At 47.0% G+C, this 20,576-nt stretch overlaps 1 protein-coding gene across 15 annotated transcripts in view; it reads left to right on the top strand.

Annotated features, from left to right (window-relative positions):
- Positions 1-20,576, top strand: part of sei (potassium voltage-gated channel seizure) — a 142,403-nt gene that overhangs the window by 32,129 nt on the left and 89,698 nt on the right. For 13 of the 15 annotated variants that reach the window (XM_076373834.1, XM_076373828.1, XM_076373835.1 and 10 more), the window contains 2 exons: positions 10,987-11,145; positions 18,545-18,695. In XM_076373834.1, the coding sequence (XP_076229949.1) occupies positions 10,987-11,145; positions 18,545-18,695 (310 nt within the window). The remainder of the gene's footprint in view (positions 1-10,986; positions 11,146-18,544; positions 18,696-20,576) is intronic. The other 2 variants (XM_076373840.1, XM_076373843.1) reach the window with 2 other exon arrangements.

The following is a 20,576-nucleotide window of genomic DNA, read 5'->3' as shown; positions in this document are numbered from 1 at the left end:
GCAACAATCGATAGCCGGGGTCGCGGGGGATCGAACCAGTTCCCGCGGATAGAAGAGGGAATAATGGTGGTCTCGATGGCTGGCACCGCCGCCACGACAGCACGGAAATACCAGGCCGATACGAAGCGCTCGGGGAGAAATTAAAACGAACGCGCCGCGGATATTACCTGTTGAGCTGCGACGGTGTGCGTGAGTTCCTCTCCGGGAACGGTAGAGCCGTGTTTCCCTCGCTGTCTCCGTCTGTCTCGCTCGCGCCATGTCTAACCCGGAGCCAGCTGATCCTAGCGGAAGCTCCGACGCCGCGCGGCGTGGATCGATTCCGCGGGAGAAGTCGCGGGAGAAAGAGGCGAGTCGCGACCAACAGGAGTGCCCGGAGGAACAGCGTGAATGGATCCCCATGAGATTGTAGGTCAATTTCAGTTGCCCCGTTCTCCCGTTCCCCGGACTCGAAGTTCGCTCATTAAGAACGCTATTAGACTGCGGGGAAACGGGTTCATCGCGGAGTGGTCCGCGTACGCGGAGCAAGTTTTATGAATTTTTCCCGGTGACCGAGCAACTCGCGCTCCCCGCTGCCAGCTTTGCGCTTCGCTGGTAGGTACGTCGATTGTTTTCCCCCGGGCAAGTCCCGGTATTGGGTTTCTCATATCCACGGGCAGATGAGACTCGCGCAAGAAAGAAAGTTTTTTCCGCGGCCGGAAGAATTCGGATAAGAGTACCTTGGAAACGAGCGTTTCGTTTGAAATCTTGATTTCGTGGGAGTCGATTGTTTCGAGTGTTGTTTGCTCGGTGTTGATTGCGGGATAACAGCTGCTTGTTGCAGCCTTCGATTCTGATTATACGAACGTGGTGAAAAATTAGTTCGACTAATTAAGAAGAACGAGAGCTAGTACGGAACATTAACACCTGGCGCGGGGGATCGCGTAAGGTCGGCCGCTTCCGGTGTGATGCTTCGATCTTGTTCGGAGGAATATTCTGGTCCAGATATAGACGATTCCGGTGGGAGAAGCTTGAATTAGAGTGTCAGGAGCGTCGAGTATCGAGCTGAAAGGAACCGGCCCGGCTCGACGATTGTCGAATATTCTTGAATACGATGATCGAGCAGTTTTACGGATTCTAAAGACGGCGATAGAGGCCCGGGATCAGCCAGGAAGACGTTTCTGGCGTTTTCCTAGCACGCTGAAGAGCTCCGCCTCTCTTGCCCGAAACGAAAGAGAAACGGAGACAAGAGGAAATGGAAAGGTCAGAGCAGTAGCGACGAGTTCTCGTAACAAAGGGCAGTTCCTTGGTAGGGAACACAGGGAAGGTCGAATTCACGGCAGTCCGTTCGATAGTACCTAACCCTATTCCCTTGGTTCTCGTGGCGGAACGAGGAGTCGCGGAGATAAGGGACATTGTTGGGGCAAACGTCCACTTTTCACGATAGACTTCGTTCGATAGCTATTCGGGATCGTAGACCCCGTGTTTGGAGAACCTTGAACGGTCGCCTTTCGGGCTTAGCACAGTTCCCGGGGCTGCCTTGACTTAGGGACATCAAGGACTCCGATAAGACCATGTTAGCGTACTTGCAACGATATTTCGTCCGGGATCAAACTTTCAATACCGGGGAGCACCGAAAGTTCTAGCCCGCCGTGGAAAATAGCTGATTCCCTCTCCAACGTGCCCGTCGGTCTGATGAGATCGGAGAAGCCGGCGGGCGAACCCAGGCAGCCGGAAGGCAGGAAGCTTCGTTGGAGGGTGAATTAGATCATCCTTCCAAGTTCGTTGAACCCCTCTCTTCGTTCGGGGAACCTTGAGGCAGAGAATTCCTGCTGGTTCCCCTTGACTCCGCTAGAACGTAGATGTGGCCGGTGTCCACAGACGTCTCGCCCGCGTCCCGATGGTCCGGGAGCGGAGGGATACCGTGCGTTCCCGTGTAATTAGGGTCATCCGTAGTAAACCAGGTGAACCGCACAGGCCAGCCGACGTGGCTGCCTTCCTATGTTCGTGGACGCTTGACATTTTCCTGGGCCGGTCACGTGGCCGTTTTTGGCAAGTAACGACGGCCGAGAGAAGGTTTCGTGGTTCGCGAGCACACTTCGAAAAGGGAGCGAACCCGGAGAGACGAGGATGAAGAAGGAGGGAACGGGGAAGGAGAGAGAGGGTGCTACGTTGAACGGGAGAGGAACGCAGATACGAAACGTTGGAGGAGAACGGGAGCGTTGGGGAGGGAGAGGGAGAGAGAAAGAGTGAGAGAGCGAGAGAGAGGGGGGAGAGAGAGAGAGAGAAAGCGCATGCTATTTCTGTGCAGTGCTTGGCCTGCAGCACACGTTGCCACGTCACAGGGGCATTGCACTCGGTGACGTCACGAGGGCACAGCGTCATCGACCAATTGGAGGGAGCCGTTAACCCATTAACCACTCGGCTGTTCGTTCCACTGCGGTATCGTGACCTCCTCACTATCCACCAATCGTTTCACCAGGTACCGGGACCTCGTCGAGTGATAATTGCCTGGCATTTCTCGATTATACTACGATTCCTACTTTTATCGCGACCCTTCTTCGCCGCTCCGACGTTAGTTCCGATCCCACCGCGAGATCATGGAATTTTTACTTAACGCGCTCGCTCGGGGTTTACTCTCTGTTTTCGTTTAGTGTCCCTCTAGAATATCTAGTTCCCTTAAGCGGACTCCTCTATCCGAGAATCTTTTTATTCGATTTTATTATTTGTACGTCGATACGAATTAGCCGTTGGAATGTTTGTTGCGATTTTAACGATCTGAAAACATGAACCGTTCGATCGATCGATCTCAGTACGACAGTATTGCCCGCATATTTTCTGTTACGTTCGAATCGTTCGCATGAAAGAATGATATTACAAAAGCCAGCGAATTCTATCGTCGAAAAGTTAAATTGGCTCGGAGGTTCCAGGGAAGCTACGTCGGAATTTAATCGCGCCTATTTATAAGAAGTTCCTCGAGGCACTCGTCGGGCTCGGCGATTATCAGTTATCAGAGTAGAATGGGTCGTGCACAAGGTCGCCGCGCGCGGGCATGCCGTGCGGCTGGATCAGGAAGGGCCACGCGTAAATTAGTCGCACGAATTAGAGTGGACTCGATGTATTTTCGGCGCAGGGGAGCACCGCAAAGGGGATGCTTATTTATAGTGTCCGCTAGGTGGTACGCCAGTGCAATTTTAGAAATTCATTTGGCTATCTTCGCACCAAGCCGCGTGGTGGTATCGTCCGCGTCGCACGCTGTTCCTGTTTCTCTATTTTCCGTCTGCCTACTTCCTCCGTTTTATTCTCTCGTTTTTATAGCCGTCGATTTATCAGTGACATAGATCCGTTCGATCGTCGCGGCGCGTCTGGACGAACGCGTGAGTTCCGCGCGTTACACGATAGCCCATCGGTTTACACGCTCCGATTTTCGGATTTACACTCTCCGGATTGTCGTCGTCGAAACAACCGAGTTATTTTTCTTCTTCTTCTTCTTTTTCTCGGGACCACGAGGCGCGCTCGTTTCTCGCTGAAAAATATATAAGCGAGAAAACTCTCCTTCTCTCTTTCTCTCCTCTCGCGACGAACGGTGTCTAAAAATATGCCGAGATGACCTTCGTGATTCTGCTGGATGTATTACAACATTGTCGAACGAGCATGATTTTTTCCGTTGCACACGAACGCCTCTTTATAATTTGGAGCCTGATGAAATAATTGGGTTCTCGCCTCCGTTCGAGATATACACGGCAACCTTGGGCGATCAATCGGCCCGATAAGGTGCAAGCGAACACGTGGACCTCGGGGTTCGTCGACGCGGGCTCGATTTTATTCCAGAAGCCGCGCGTGCCGCCGCTATTACGAAGCGTGGAATTGTTGCACGTGTAGACCCTATCGTGAGAACATTAGAAGTATCAACACGAGTTTATTAGTGTCTGCACGTCGCTGTCTCGAAATAGACACGGACCATTGGACTCTATCTCTCGCTCGCTCTCCCGGTCTCTCTTTCTCTCGGCCATCTTCCTCTTTCCCTCTCTTCGAGGGCGTAGTCATCACAGAACTGTTACACGCTCGGCAACCGTTAGACTAACATTCGTCATAAAGCGGGCCGACATACACGAAGTTATCACCGAGTTCGCAACTTCCATCCAGTTTACTAAACCGATAGCTAAATTAAACCATTGTCGGCTGGAAAAGCTTGCGTCGGAAGTTCCCTGCGGTCGGAGAAATCTTTCAATCTCTTCGCCATCTTTCTTTCTAGACAGATCTCAGATTGTCAGCCTCGGTATCTAAATTCTTCAGTTCTCATCTAAATCTCGTCAACCTAGTTCACCATTTAATAACGATAACGTTCAAAATTAAACTCGTAAAACTATCTCAACCTTCACCGTACAATTACAATTACACCCCACTAACTGAATATCAACTTTCACTTGAAACCTCCTGGAAGGCAACCAGCAGACACGTTCAACATCCCCATAAAGTAACCCGTCTGTATAAAGCCCTGAGACCAGCGGGAGAAGCATCAGCAAAATCGATCGCCAGTGTTTTACGTAGCCCAGATGGATTATTGGTTTTTTCCTCCCAAGGAAAGCATCCTCGAGACGATGCAGCCTGTTGAAAGAGCAAACTCTTCGCATCCCCCCGATACTCGGTCTCCCCCTCTCTCTCTCTCTCTCTCTCTCTCTCTCTCTCTCCCGGACGTCGCATTGAATGGACCCCGGGTACGTTCAACCCTCGTCGCTGGCGCGCACCTCCCGACCCTCTTCCGCCCTCTTCCTCCCCATTTTTCCTCCCGTTCAGCTTTCCCCAACTCATCCAGGGTTCTCTTCTCTTGGCGTTCTCGCGCCGGGTTTTGAAAGCTGCAGCAACCACGAGGGCCTAACGAGACCGGACTACTCGACCGAAACAAAGCAAGTGTTCTCAACGTCCTCCGGCTAACGCCTCACGGCTCCTCTAAACCGTATCTTGGATCTCGATCAACAGAGTGCCACCAGAGCGTTTGCCACCTTTCACGGGTTCTTACGCTGGCCCGGGATCACCGAAGGAGAGAGGAGAGCGCGCCCAGGGCGCGGCGAAGCGAGCGCGACGATGAAACGCCGGCTCTAGCTCGCCTCGCTGTTTGCCCTCGACCGAGGGTGGCTTCAATTAGGTTAGAGTGCCACTGGACTCCTCCGGGCTGCTTGTTTCGCGTATATACATTTTTTTTTCCTTGGTCGGCAGCTGCTTCCTCGACAACGGAGGAAACAAGGCAGCCAAGGTGCACGGTGTTTCCATGCTTTCCTCCAGCGATTTCCCTCACGGTTCGCTCGATCCTCTCAGGGGAATGGTAACCGACCGCGAGACACCAGCCGGGACTGGGATCAACCGTATCCAGCCCGGCGGCAGCATTCTAATTAACATTAGCCCCGTCCCACGCCGTTTCTTTCTCTTCCGGCCTTCGAGACCCGGGACTCGACCGAGACGTGTACCTTAACGAAGTCAAGACAAAGCAAGTGTCCTTGCGTTCGCGCGGCTCCGCTTACTTCGTTGCCTGTAATTGAGATCGTAATTAAGCTGGCCGTGTATCTCTCCTTCGCCTCTGTTCGGGATTTACCTGTCTTCTTTCCTACTTCTTGGGTCTTTAAGCGATTTAATGTTGAGCATCTTCGGATTCCATGGGCGTAAATGTATCGTCTGTTTGTAGGTACTGCTAGATCACTTGATGGCTATGCCGTGGAATTCGGCAGTTTACATTTTTCCTCAGACAATCCTGTGCTAGTTTTATTCCTTAATTCCTGATACTTTCGATCACTGGTTTGCTGTTCGTCAATCTTGATGCACGTAGTTAAATGTATAAAACTTTAAACTAGAGGTCGAGCTAAATAAAGCATCTCCATACTGTACTGAGGTGTTGCTTTTAGTAAAAGAAATTTCTTCAGTTTTGCGGTGGATTTGTAGAGTCTGGATTCATAGGGTGAAGATTATACGACGGCAATTTGGAAGATTGTGGTCTACGCGGTGAAAAGGCAGTAAAGTTGAGAAATGATTGATGTACGTTTACATCATATGATGCAATAGAGTTCGGAGTAAAACGCAAATTGAGGTATAGCATGATCGAAAATCTCGAAGAACGAATAAGACTGCTTCCCAAAATTTTTCTGAGCCAACTGAAATATGCGGAATTGGTAGAGTTGGTCGGACTTCCTTGAGTTACTTCACCGTCCGAGCATCGTCCGGAAATGTTCAGCATAAAGTTCTCTTTGTGTTCTACGCGGTCGGTTCGCAGCCGCAAACTTCTTTTTTCCTGCACGCCGCGGTGCCCGCGTTTTACGACGCGTCGCGCGCGTGTTTTCGAAACATCGTCCTCGTAAAGCCAGCCTTTTCTCCGGCTTTACCCGGCGACCAAGTGGAAAACACCGTTCCCGATGATATCGTCTCATGCTTGTTCTCGACCTCCGCCCGTATACATTAACGCGTCCGTCGCTTAGCCTTGCGTACCTGCGACAAACGGGATTTAGTGTTCCGAGTTAGTTTTTTAAATTAGTTTTATTCAACAATGCCGTCACCGCCGCCGCCGCGCCGTGGAGGAAGAAAAGTGACGCAGCACTAAATTATGCGTCAACTCACACAGCACACGGGGTGACTCGATATTCAGGGGAGCAATTAAAATTTCTTCATTAATTTCTTTCCCAACTACGAGGAAACTTCCCGAAGTAAATACGGGGCGAGTTGATTACTTGGCAGATTAATTAATGAATCTCTCGACAATCGTCCCCGATAAATTCACTTGTAGCTACCTTGTATTATCTAATTCCGAGGATTCCGAGATTCCAATGAAGACACGAGGGTAGAGCTTTATTCGTCGACGATCGAGCTCGTGACGCGATTAATTCCCAGAAAGGCGATAGAATGATCCGTGTCCCCGAAGAAGTTCGGTAACACGATGATCCGATAGGTTCGACGCGAACATCGGGTCACTTGGGGGACCGAGAAATTAATCAGCGCCGCGAGAGTCGACCGCTCGTGTCTAAAGCGGTTGAAAGGTCGTAGTGTGAAGCACGTCCCACTGGCGCAACGGTGTCTCTCTGTGTCTCCGTGTCCGCGGGAATTTCTCGGCGACCTGAAAGTTTGATAGGCCGCGTCGGGGACGATGCATGAAAAATGGAATGGGAGCGGGAGACGCGAAAAGCGCAACGCAGTCCGCAAGGGGACTGCGCTTTCCTTCTTTCTCTCGCTTCCCGTATACCCGGTGGCGCTACTTCCTCGCATTTCAGCCGGGCCTAACAAGCCAGCTGTGCGTGACCCGTCTGCGTGCGTAACTCCACTGACGAGACAAAGAGGAACGACGGCGAACAGGGAAACAGAGAAAGAAAGCTGGCCGTCGGATCGATAGGGACAGCTTGCTGTGTGACGTTGCCGAAGAAACCACACGTATTGCACATATTAGCCGCTATCTAGACACGGGGAGAGGCCTGTAAGAACACCGGGGATCGCTCCTCGACGAGCGATCATTCAATTTTATCGCCCCCTATAACCCTCCTCGACAGAGCCTCTTCTCCGCTCGCTGTAAGGAAGCGATGTACTCTTTGTTACCCGTTCTAACGTGCTCGACAAAGTACTTGGGTGTACTCTCGTCGGAATAATTTTCAGTAAATTTCATCCCTTTCAACGCGACAAGTTTCAGAAATAAAACACACTTACTTTCTAATTATTCGATTAAAGAATCTTCAGTCCATCATTCTTTTGGAAAAATAGTGTTCCTACACGATGACACACGAGGAATCCCCGAGGAAATTTACAAAAATAAAATTCCTCTATTTTCTCAGTGCCTATTGAATCTTGCATTGCCATCACTAATTAATCCACATCTCTGTTCCATGTAAACGACACCCAGTATATTCCTCTATTATTCCGCGGTGTCCACGATTATGTAATGATCCCTCGACACACATCGAGCAGCATTTACTCAGTCTTCCGAACGTTTTTCAATGCTTCCCTCGATATTCTACCCCCAGGCAAATTTCGAATTTTATTTCTATCCTGTCGACCGGGGACAGTTACTCAGCGTTCTCTTTGACGAAGAAGAATAGCGTCGGCCAACAATTCGGTCCCGGCGAACTCATCGCCGCTGACGTTCCACGTCGATGACGTTCGACGATCGGGGATCCAGGTGGCCGGTGGCACTCTTGGCACGTTTATCCGGCCGATTACGCGCCAGCATGCCAGGGTGTTTTCCATCGGACAGCCGGTTGCGCAAGCGGGCCCGCGTCCGAATCGGGAATCCGAAGGCTGTCCGCCATGCTTCCCGTCCGCGGGACACACTTTCCTTTTCCCGAGCCCTTTTGGACACGGTCCAGGGTACCTTGACTCGTAAACACTCGCTCGCTAATTAGTTGCGCGAGCTGAGCCGCTGCGAAAGCTGTCTCAACGTCGACGCCGACACCGCGGCAGTTAATCGTGTTCCCGTGGCTACGGGCTTCCGTGACCTTGATGCCGGCCGCAAACACCGCGAGGAAGCTTTTTATAGTCACTTTTTTACTCGCATTCGCTTTCCGTCGCTCGAAGCACTAGCGGAAAATTCGAAATTGATCGCTGGTCGGAAGCCGATCGGCTTGAGAGATTCTTGTTTTGCAGTTCGTTCCTTTGTTAGTTCACAGGAGGTTTCTGCACGGAAACTCTCAGTTGACGGAGGAATTGGGGTCATAATTGTAGGATTTAGTAGTATATTATTAATTGATCTATCAGCAACTTCGAGTCGTTTGTATTACGGGCCAACAGCTACTCCGAGAATATTTACAGTGGAGCGAGATCGTGTTTTATCGTTAAAAGGAAAGACGCGTGTACATTTTGATGTTATGTTTGATTAATACGATTACAATATAACAAATATAACAATACGAGGAACCATTTATAGAAACGAAATTGTTTCTAGACGCCGCCGCGCCGTGTCGCTCTGGCGGTGACAACAGTGTTACAGGCTTACGTTACAGCCGCGGTTTCCAACCTGGGAGGCGTTAACTATTGCCAGGGGAGGCGCCGAAATTTTTAATAAAAAATTAATGTTCACACCATAATATCTACAAATAAATAAACTTCATATCGTTATTTTGTGATAAAGTTATTATTATTTAAAATGTGCCTATATTATTATATCTATCAAAAGATAAGAAGGCGCAGGAAAAAATTTTTTTATGGAGGTATAGTAGCATAAAGGTTGGAAACCGCTGCATTACAGCGTCGCCATAGTAGCTACAGCGGAGTGCAAAGGGTGAAGTTCGAAGGTAGTAATATGATTAGATTTTTAATTGGAAGTTGTAATGGTAGTATTCGTACGCGAACGTTCTTTAACCCCTTCCTTTATGATTTATTTCTTAGCTATGATCGATACAACTACTTTACCGTTAATAATTTATTGGGAAGAGACAAATTTGTATGCTTATGTCTAGGTTTACTTGAAAGGTTACCGATTCATAACAGAAAAGGAATATTTAATGTATATTTCTAAACAAATAAATAACACTTAGATTTTCCAAATTCAGTTTAAGAATTTCGTTACTAGTCTGACACGATTTATAGGTCAACGAGGTAACTGGTTAAAGTGTTGAGGATAATTAAAATGAGACTGGAACCTGAGTGGATTCTATTTAATTTATTTGAACTAGGTTTTTGGGAAAATGTAGAATAATGAGTTACTAAATTGTGATATGCGAGATGAATGATAGTTACGGACTGCGTTAGGAAGTATCGATATCATGAGGAATAAGAAGCTACCCTGATCGCTTCTCCAAAAGGGCAGAGGCGATGATGTCTTACAGTGACTTCCGAGCTGATTTTTATAACAAAGAATTTTATGATTGGTTGAGTTAGAAACGATTTTTCTTATCGGCGGATGATTTGTCACGCCGTGTTCCTTAGAGACAGCGATCCTCAGGTACTATGGAAATTATATAATCTTATCGTGTGTCTACGATGACTTTTTGGACTCTGTATGAACAGAAGCTGAAACATCCTTTTTTCTTCGGTTGATATAAGTCACGTATCAAACAGCTTCTTCAATCAACTGCAACGTGACATTCGTGTGAACGTGGACTAGGTCGTTACCGATGCCTTCGAAGTCTTCCGTAAAGGTCGACGAGAAGAAAATTTCTTGTCAGTATCTCGTAAAACGTGGACGCAGTAAGGTGTTGATCATCCCTCGTGAACTGTATCAACGTTAACAAATAACATATTTATGTACCTTCCAAATGGGATACTCTAGAAACTGCCTTAGCTTTTCCGAGGTAAACCAATCCAATGCTGAAGCATAAATACTGTTACAAGTTCCAGTAAGCATCGCGGATTCTCTTTTCCTCCTTTCAAGTGCGATCGTCCAAGTTCGTCGCAAAGTACTGTTTCATTTTCATAGGATCCGTGTCTCCCGCAGTTTTTCCTCTCGCTTGCTTCCTCGCGAAGCCAGTGCCAACATTTATTACGCGAGCCGCGAAAACACAGACGATCGATCGGCGAATCCGAAGATCGCGATCGCGTTTGCCCCACTTAGCAGTTTCACGCGGATTCCTGCAACAATCTTTCGCTTTACGGTTGTATTACCGTGAACGGAGGAGGTCAGGGTAAATATTTGGATAGAATCCAGATGCGTTTTATAGGGAATTCGGCACGGTTACATATCGCGTTCGGTTCTTTTCCGCCGACACGCGCGTGTCTACCCTTTCGCTTTAACGACTCCGGTGTGTAATAGACGTTCCGCCAAACGTCGATCCCGAGTATTTATCGTTCGATATTTCTGCCTGCGGTCGTTTGACGCGCAACCAATAAGAGCGTATTCTTTCCACCGTGCATCTGCCGGCTTGTATAATTTCTGCCCGCGAACGACGGCGATTCTTTTTTTACGCTGGGCTTCCCGGAAAAACGATAATCGTTAAGGCGAACTTTCGATAAATAGGAAAACTCGGTCCCTCCTTTCGCACGGTGTCCGCGAAACCCGAGAAACTCGAGAGACGAAGCTGATCGGGGCTACCGAACTCTTTGTTCCAGGCACCAAGTTCTTGTGCAGCGAGGTGATAGCGCTGATCAGGAGCGAGGTGGACGACATCTGCTTGCAAATCATAAACTTCGAGGATCTGAGCTCGCAGCCGCCCACGCAGCCTACGATTCCGCCCCCAAGTCAGACCAACAACAGGCTCGTCACACGCTGTAAGCAGTAATCTTTAATCTCTTCTGTTTCGTTCCGTGTTTTTTCTTTTCTGTTCCGTCGGTTGACAGTACAGCCGTCACCTTCGGTGGTCGTGAATGTGGTTCGATAACGTGGCAAACGTTCTAACACGAAGAGCAAATTTACAAAGACAGCCGTGCCCCGGCTATCGGAAGGAAAAGATGCTGTCACTCCCTCGCCTCTGTTTGCCCTATTTATTCCCGCAGACATTCTCTGCATTCTTTCTCGCGCACGCTTCGCTTTCGTTGTGCAACTCGTCGAGGACACTAGGTCACGTAGTTAAGTGTTAACGCTGGGTGTGTCTGTAGGAGCGTGCTTGAAAACACACTGCGACCTTCCTCGCCAGCGGTACTGATGTACGAAAGGTGCTTGTGAAAATTACCACCGAACCGCTTTTTGTCCGGCAGAAAGGAACTCGCTGAATCCTTCTCTCCCCGGCTGGCTAATGAAATGTCCACGAATAAATCCGTGGACGTAAGACGGAACGAAAGCTCTGAGCCTCGTGCCTTTCGTTTCAAGGCACTGCTGCGGATGAACACGGAACGCTCTAGCTCGCGTGTGTTTCTCTCCGGGATGTTCTTAATTAAAAAATTTCAATTCTAATGTAATTCGACTCGAATCAGTATTCTAAACTGACCTATCCTCTCGAACTTAGAAATTCGAATTTCCAGACGTCAATGTATATAGAATTGAAGTTCGAACTGTAAATTTTCAGAAATACTCAAATTAGCGATGTAATATTTCGGTACAATGGACGACAAGTTTTCGTTTCCTTAATTACGATTCATGAATGCCAGAAGAAATTTGAATGCTAATAAAAGAAAACGGAGGAACTCCTTTCTCCGCTGTCTCGAAGTTATGATTTGCAGCTGTCGCGAAAAAGAGAATTGAAGTCGCTTCGTTTTGTGTTTCCGGACTCGTTCCTCCCCCGTTTCAAACAAGTTGCTCTTATTTACGAGATCAAACAAGGGATGGGAACGTTGTAGGGAAACACGAGGCACTTTCGGCCCGGCAATTTTTCCCGGGTAAGTGTACTTCGAGTAGAATCTCACGAGCACCCTCGACATAATAAAACGAGTCGAAACTAATTAAAATAATTAACCACGTAACGACGGGGTTTAAACGTCCCTCGGGCTCGCCGGCACGCCAGTATCCAGGAACTAATGAATATTCCTCGGGAACTTGGCTCGGCACTAACAATCGGTAGTCCGGTCAGACAAATCTTTCAATCACCGATCCGGCGGATTTCGAAATAAATCTCCAACGCCCTTACAACGCGTCGCCGCTTGCAACGCTTCGTTTTCTGACCACTCTCAACAGCCTCGCACGCAGCAACAGCATCGAGCGCACGAAAACGCGTGATCTTTACTTGTTCGCCACTTTCATTCCCCACTTTATTTTCTTCTGTCCTTCAAGACTTCATCTTTTCTTGAATGAAAATAATAAATACTTCGATCCGAGGGCCGCAGTATCGGATCGCGTCGCAAATAACTTCCACGAGCGATAAGAATACACCTTCCCGGAAAATGTCGTTTGATATTCAACGGGTTATCAATTGGATCAAAGCGGTATGCTATTAATAACGATCAATAAATCACAAGCTACGGCAAACGTAATCGTTATTCTTAGAACGAGAATTACTTCCCGCAGTTCTTAACTGCAACCAACATTCACCGCTTTCTTCCCGATTAACCCTTTGCGGCCGAAGATCCTTCGAAACATACCAAACCTTCAACAGATGAATCTAAACTATATACCGATTGCTTAAATAATTGAATAAAGTACGATCTCTTACTGTCTAAAAAATTAAATCATTCGTTCACAACTAAACAGTCCAAACGTGAAAATTTCATCTCGCGAAATACCGATGTTCGTCCTCGAAGGGTTACAGGATAAACGAGCAACTTCTCCTAATTTTACTCCACCCAACCAATTAACTAAAATCTAACCCAGATCTAATGAGAAATCAATCGTGATCCGGGTTAGTTGGCGAAGCGCCGAAAATTAGGAAAAGTCGCAGTATGTTTACCCCATCAAATTACCCGCTAATCATAATCAAGTTCTCGCGGCGTCGGCTATAAATAGCCTCGAAGGGGGAGAAAAAAAGGCGGGAAGAAGGGCGAGAGTTATTTTTACCTCGAGCCATCGAAATGAACCGGTGTTTCGCGTTCGCGTCCGGCTAAAACCGGCCACAAACCCCTTATTCACCCATAGAGGCACTCGAGAGACCGAGAAGACGGGGGACGACGCAACACTTGACGCTCGACACGATACCCTGGGCCAAGACGTTTCGTGCCGCGCTCGCATATAGTTTCCTGCGGCTTTTAAGCCGCTCTGAGGATCATTATTTTCTGCTGCACCGATCGCGTATATAAGACAGCGTCGTCGCCGGCATTCAGGGCCGGCCCCCGCCGGCAACAACTGGGCCATGTAACACACGGTAGCCTCTCTCTCTCTCTCTCTTTCTCTCTTTCTCTTTCTCTTTCTCTTTCTCTCTTTCTCTCTTTCTCTCTCTCTTTGTCTTATTCTCTCCCTCCCCCCTCTCCAGCATTGTGACGAAAGATTATTACAATCGGAGATCGGGGTCAGATTTGTCCGCATAATGAGCCGTGCAACGATATCCTGCGCCATTCTCGAATTACTCTTTTGCACGTCCTTCCGCGTGTCACGTCGGCCGTGCGCGACAACGGGCTTCGATCGTGTCCTCCCTTTCTCCGACCGTGTCACCACTGCCAGGGAAATTGCACGACCAGCTTGTATCGTTCTTTTCGTACAGGGTGTCCCGGTAATCGTGATCCAAGCGGATCCGAGTAATTCGTCGCGGGAGACGTTGAATAAAACTGGGCTTTCTTTGCGAGGATTCAGCGTATTCAATGAGTTTAACCCTTCGCACTGGTGTATTGGTTCAATTCTGGTATTATTTTCATGGAAATTTCCTGGTATCTTCGGTAATATTCATTCTTTATCGAGTCGTTGAGAGTCAATGTGGAAATAGTGCGAAGGGTTGGAAAGTCAAGTTCGAAGTTGTGACGAGCAAGAGGTACCCGTGGATGGATCGTTTTATTTGGACGTGTTACTTTGTACCTTTGGAACGTCGTATTGATCCGCGTCACAGAAGAATACAGGTGAAATTCGAAAAATGACATTTATATAGCGGAAAGATTAAATCAATCGGGCGCATATGTATGCGCGCACGGTTTAATCGTTTTAATAGATGAATGGACGTGTCCCGGCAATCCACTTGATAGGCATGTTTACATGTCCGCGTCACCGAAAGGATTAAATATTCCTTGGATACGCGACAATCGAAAATAGGACTCGGCCGACGTGTCTGTTCATTGCTTACCGATTCTACTTATTGTAATCACTACACTGCGGACGTTTATGGGTTTCTAGCGTGTCCCGTTGCGCGGGGCACGACGAAGGTGTCGCAATAAAGTTCCTTGCAGTGTTTACATTGTTACGAATATGTTGAAGCTTTCCATATGAAACAGGAATAAATTTTATTTCTACGTTAATAACTGAGGACTTATTTTTAGAAGCCGAAAGTCATGAGAGCACGACTTGTATCGTAGAATTTATTCTTGCATAGAGGATCAGCCTGCTTACGGTCACGATCCCCGGAACACCCTGTACATATTTTCCCCCCTTTGCCCAAAGGGGAGGCAGAATCTTATGAAAAAAGTTTGTAGGATTCGTATCGAGAGGTTCCTTTGAACTTCGTAATTGACCCGATGTCTTTCCTCCCCTACCCCCGCTGATTTTCTTTGTCTTTCTACGTAGTCTCTAAATGTTCGGACAGCTCGACCCTGCCACAATCTTCGATTTATCTGTACTAAAATATTACAACAATACCATAACAATTCACTGAACACTACAATTATTATAACTAAACATTACAATAACATCATAATCCATCGTTCAAAATATTCATCTCTTATTCAAGGCACATACCAAAAAATACATCCATGTAAATGAACAAGTGGCAAAACAGGAAAGAACGAAACGAACATGACATTAAAACAATGAGAACATTATTGATTCGAAGTGGACTCAAAGGAAGCAGGATTAAGTTCCCGAACGACAAAGGGGTGGAAAATCCAAGTATTCTCTCTCGAAGAAGTTTCGAGTCAGGAGAACTCGACGCTCCAAAAAAATGTCCCTCCAAATTACTCGAGCATTCACGATCGAATCGTTGAAACGTCGATCATCTCGCCAGTGATCTCCAGACCGTTCACGTCCGGCGGCGTGAAGCCGCGCGACGCGTGCACACGCGTTACGGAGGAAGAGACACGGGCTCGCGTTTTATATCTGGAGTGTTCGCGAAACTATTTTTAGAATGACGCCGCAGAACAGTCGCTGGACGTGTGTGGCGCGTCTAACAGTTAACCCTGACCCGGTAATAAATGTTATACCTCCGTATAGGAAGCTATAGACACCCCCCACCTGCCGGTTGATAATCCACCCTCCCAGCCCCTGCGGGCGAATCAGCTGATGGCTACAACGTCGGGAACGAAATTGATTATTAAAATGGACACGGAGCTGTCGCTGAACGATCGGGCAACACGCGCGGCCTTATCCTCCGGCTCGATTCTTCCGACGAACTTCTATGATTTCTTTTACCTCTTCCGCCGGAAGTTATTCCGAAAATTTCAATTTAACCCCTCGCCTTATGATTTCTTTCGCGACCACGCTCGATGGAGCTACAATAGAACCTCGATTAACCCTCTGCACTCTAGAGGCGCCTCTCAGTCGCCAATTGACGTGACACAGGAAAATTGTAAAGTTTGATATTTAATATTGTGGTATTAATGGAAATAATTATGTTTTATTTTTAAAAGACATAAGAATAGTTAATCGAATAAGATACAAATAAATAGAAACCATATAGCTCGCAGTGTACAGAGCTTTTCTATTCCAAAGCCAACGCAACCCTCTCCCAAAAACTCTCGTCATCCGCACTTAAAAATCATTCTCCCCCACACAAACGTTCTTCTCACTTGCACTTCGAACAAACTCTCAACCACACCCTACTCTCACCACCACGCAATCATCATCCTCGCTTGCGCATCGCTCAGGAAAACTCGCCAACTCTTGGGCCTGGTCTCCATCAGTCCCTTTCTCCTTTATGGCCCTCTTCCTGTCTTTCAGAGTACTCGCTGTCCCACTGCCATAAAACTGCGATACTACAATATTAAACTTTGTATGATGCATCAATATGTAAGATATTGGAAGAAAACAGTTTCCTCAATTTATGTGCAATTGAAAAGTTAATTTCAGAAAATGTCATTCGCATCTCATTAGAAAATATGGAGTATTTCCAGTGAAAAATTTCCGGAGTGCGAAGGGTTAACCGTGTTGTTATTCTCTGTGATCTAAATTCGCCTAAATTATTGGTCTAATTAGACCCCGATCATTCGAATTCTTAGATTGAGTCTTGGATTGTATACGATCGGGTTTTACGAATATATTTCTTAAATGTCTTGTCAAGTTTCCTTTCTTTTAATCAGTTGTTTAACATTAAAACTACCAGGCGGGTCAAAATGACTCATTCCTGGTTTCATTTTGAAATTATGAAACAGGTAACAGATGTTTCTATGAGCAATTGTTGAAAGGATTGGTTTAGCAATATGCAAACTAAATTATAAATCAATTCAAGTCTCGATAGGTACAGCCTTGAAGTTTCTATAAAAGGATCTCAAAAAGACAATTTAACTGCTCGGTAGTTTTAACGTTAATTAGATTCGATAATCGAGATTCTGCAGTATTTTATTGCTTCTAACTCACTAGAAGCGGAAAGCATTTCACAATTATTTCGTATCTACATTTACCCTAAAGCACTATAATTCATAATAAGAAAGTAATATGCAATTTGAATTTACAAGAACTGGATGACATTTATATTCATTAAATTCCGTTCGAAACCTTCTCTACGAATCTCACACATCGCAGGACAAGGGGTTAATCATCGGAATGTCAGATTCCTTTCAGTGAATCGACGCGATTCATTTTTCATTCGGTTCATCGCTTCATCGAATTTCCATTTGTACATTAGAGGGACCGCATTTCAGCTGCTTTTCTCTTTTCAGTTTCTTTTTTATCTTGCCCCTTCGATTCCTCGGCATCCGAAGAAACGATCCTCGGTTCTCCTTTTCTCTGCCGTTGCACTCAGCGAGAGGACAGACCGCGGAAACGATCCAATCAATTCTCAGGTTCCTTTTCCGATGGACACCGTGCGCGGAGGAAGCGACGCTTCCTTCGTTGTTGCCTAATAACGATCGATGCCGGCGCGTTAAGGAAAATTGCTGCCATCGCTTCCAATCCGTGCTGCTTTTGACCACGCTTTTCTTCATCTTTCGTCGACAAGAGAACTCTTCTCACAAAGTCGACCGCTTGATCGATTCTTTTCTTACCAGTTATTTTCATTTCTTCAGAGATTTATATTTCCACAAGTGACGCGAGAAATACCTTCTGTAAAATATACAGAACACATTCTATATCTATATATCTATATTCTACATATATATATATATATATAGAAGAAAGACGTTTCTAAAATTTATTAACCGAAATAAATTTTTCATTCAGAAGCGTCCTATCTCGGCCGACTGTTCCTCTCGCTGGCACCTCCTGCTCCCAGAACCCAAAACAGACACACAGTATTTTTGCGCTAGAAGTTCAACGACTCTAGTCTGGCGCAAAATCAAACAACTTCGCGACGATCATAGAGGATCCCGGCGATCGTGTGCCAAAGATCCAGCGGCGCGTGCGGCGATCGGGAATTCCACAGGTCCCGGTGCATCCGTAGAAGAAACAATCCGAATCGATGATTATTCGAGAACTCCTCTGATTTATTGCAACGGCCGACAGTCGGAGCAACAGTTCCCCGCGTGAAATCGGTCCCCCCCGGTTCCCCGTTGGCCTCGGGTGTCTCTCGGCGGCGCGATTCGTGATCCCATTTCCCCCCGCGCGCCGGCGAAAGTTTGTTTAATCCGCGCGGTAACTAACTTCGTTCGCGCGTAACTCGCTCGAGAGTCCCCTGCTCACCGAGAAAAATATATTGCGCGAAGTAACGCGTGCCTACATGCATAGACCGCGCGCGGCGGAAAGTTCCCCGCCGAATACTGCATCGAACTAATAACTAGTGGAACAACGCTGTTAGAGAAAATTAGAAAAGTCTGATGAAGATCGGGAGAACGCGAGCGCGCGTGTAATTAACGTTCAAGCGAAAAGTTTCGCTCGGAAGTTCGCTTCTTTCTTTTTTTCTTTTCTGTCCGCCGCGCGGAAAGTTCTCGCGATATTCGCAATATATTTTCCGTGGTGTACAGCAGTCGTTTACTAACAATCACTAATAAGATTCAATGACGTTGACTCGAGCAGTCGACAGGGCAAGGGCGTCCTTTCGCGCTGGCCTGTCCAGGACCGGTGTCGTTGGTCCGCCGAGGGTCAGGAATCGACCGAGAACCACGACCAACCTACCTCATCGACTTGCTGACGGGACCATCCTCGACGAGGACGCTTCTGAGAACTGGTGAGTCCTCGAACCTTTTTCCTTAGCCCCTTGCCGTACGATTATATCCGCGAGTATGGTCGTTGCGTCGGTTTTATCGTCGACAATCTGCGAGAACACCAAGCAATTTCTTGTTTATTGTAACCGCACTTTTACTTTGTAAATAGAACATGGACGATAGTAACGTTGTATTGTACCTCGAGTTATTTTCGATGGAACAGCGTCGATTCCCGTGAAATCGAGCTGGAAATGTTCGCGACAAACGTCGTCAGTCGTCATTGTACGACAAGGGACTCTGGTCTCATCGACGACCAACACGTCCTTGTTTCCATCGGTGTTATTAAAAACTACGACATTGCGCAAAAGTGTGTAATTGATCGAGCGATTAGATCGGCGAGTGCTGAAACTTTTTAAGGACTCGTGAAATTCAAGCTTCGTCGTACTCGTTTCCGACTGCGTCGGTATTGCTGGAATTAACCCTCGCACTGCGAATGCAAAACGTAGATGTAGCCTTATTCTTAATTCAAGGACGGCTCAGGATTAACTCGAAAGTTTACGCGGTTACGAGCATTTCCAGGTAAATTCGATATGCGCGGGGAAAAGTCTACGCAAATTTCCCTGCGCCATTCGTTCCCGAAGTCTGTCTACGGTACACGTTCTGCCGGAAGTAGAAATGACCATTCACTGGTTTGTGCAAGACTATCCGGGGGTTAATCATTATAATTTCTTCGGCCGTGACGCGCGGAAAAGTAGAATCAGCAAGTTTGAATATCAAAGTTCATAATATTCGCCAAGGGTTCGTACTGCCACGAGTGTGTTCTAGCTATTTGAAAAATTGAAAACTTCGCATTACAAATTATATTAATCGACCATTATTACCGATTTGCAATTGGCACTGAGCTGATCGTAACGAGCAATTAATAATTACAAGTACCACTTCCTGAAGGAATCAAAAGATTCATGTTAATCATTCCCTTTTACACATCTATAAACGATAGACGTCAAGCTTCTTATTATTATTAATTAATATTATAATTACAAGCATTACTTCCCAAACGAATCAAAAGTTTCGTTTCCGCCATTTCTCCTTATGCTACAAACAATAGACCTCAAACTTTTTACAAGAAGTATTCATAAGAATCGAAGAATGCCACTTTATTTCCAACCCGTTCGAATTCTTAAGAGAAGGAATCAGTGTCTACTCGATCCTTGTCGCTTTAAGTGAAGCTTCTATTAATCGGCTTACACGTTGCCCCACTTTGATCGAGAATTCGACGGTTTTTCGCGTGAGAGTCCATCCGGCGGTTCTTGTCCGAGTTTCCCCGACTCGAGCTGCGTTTCCGTGCTCCGCGAGCTACGACTTTGTCGTACTGCGGGTGTTGTACAGTAGCCAATTAAGAAACTGACGAAGCTGACCTAACTAAGTACACTCGGCACCGTTAATGATACACCGCATTGTTTCGCGGGCCGCGCGAGTCACCAGTATCATCGTCGCGAAGACAGCGTTGGCATTCACCGGACCCCCGCGGACTCAGAATGGCCATTTCGATACCTCGTTAACCCCCTTCCGCGACCGTCGCGGTATTAATCGATTCCCTGGCCGAGCTGACCAAGATCGTGCCCCATTGTCTTCTCGCTGAATTGAATTTCAACCGTGACGTCGGGAATCCGTGTAATTTTATTTGGACGGGTTCCATCTCGTATACAAGGTGGCCCACTTAACGCTAAACATGCCGGAAATACATAACGTGTTTTGTCTGTACCAGTGGCGACTTGGTATGTGCGTTACCAACACATGTTTCGATGACGATCTTCTCGATAATAGCATACTATTAGCGGTATCTTCGGAATGAAATATCGAAAATAAGAAACTGGAGAGACTCGTTGAGTTTCTAAATATAA

This window comes from Nomia melanderi, chromosome 14 (genome assembly GCF_051020985.1).
Source record: "Nomia melanderi isolate GNS246 chromosome 14, iyNomMela1, whole genome shotgun sequence".
NCBI classification, from domain to species: Eukaryota; Metazoa; Arthropoda; class Insecta; order Hymenoptera; family Halictidae; genus Nomia; species Nomia melanderi.
This window is presented reverse-complemented; position numbering and strand designations above follow the sequence as displayed.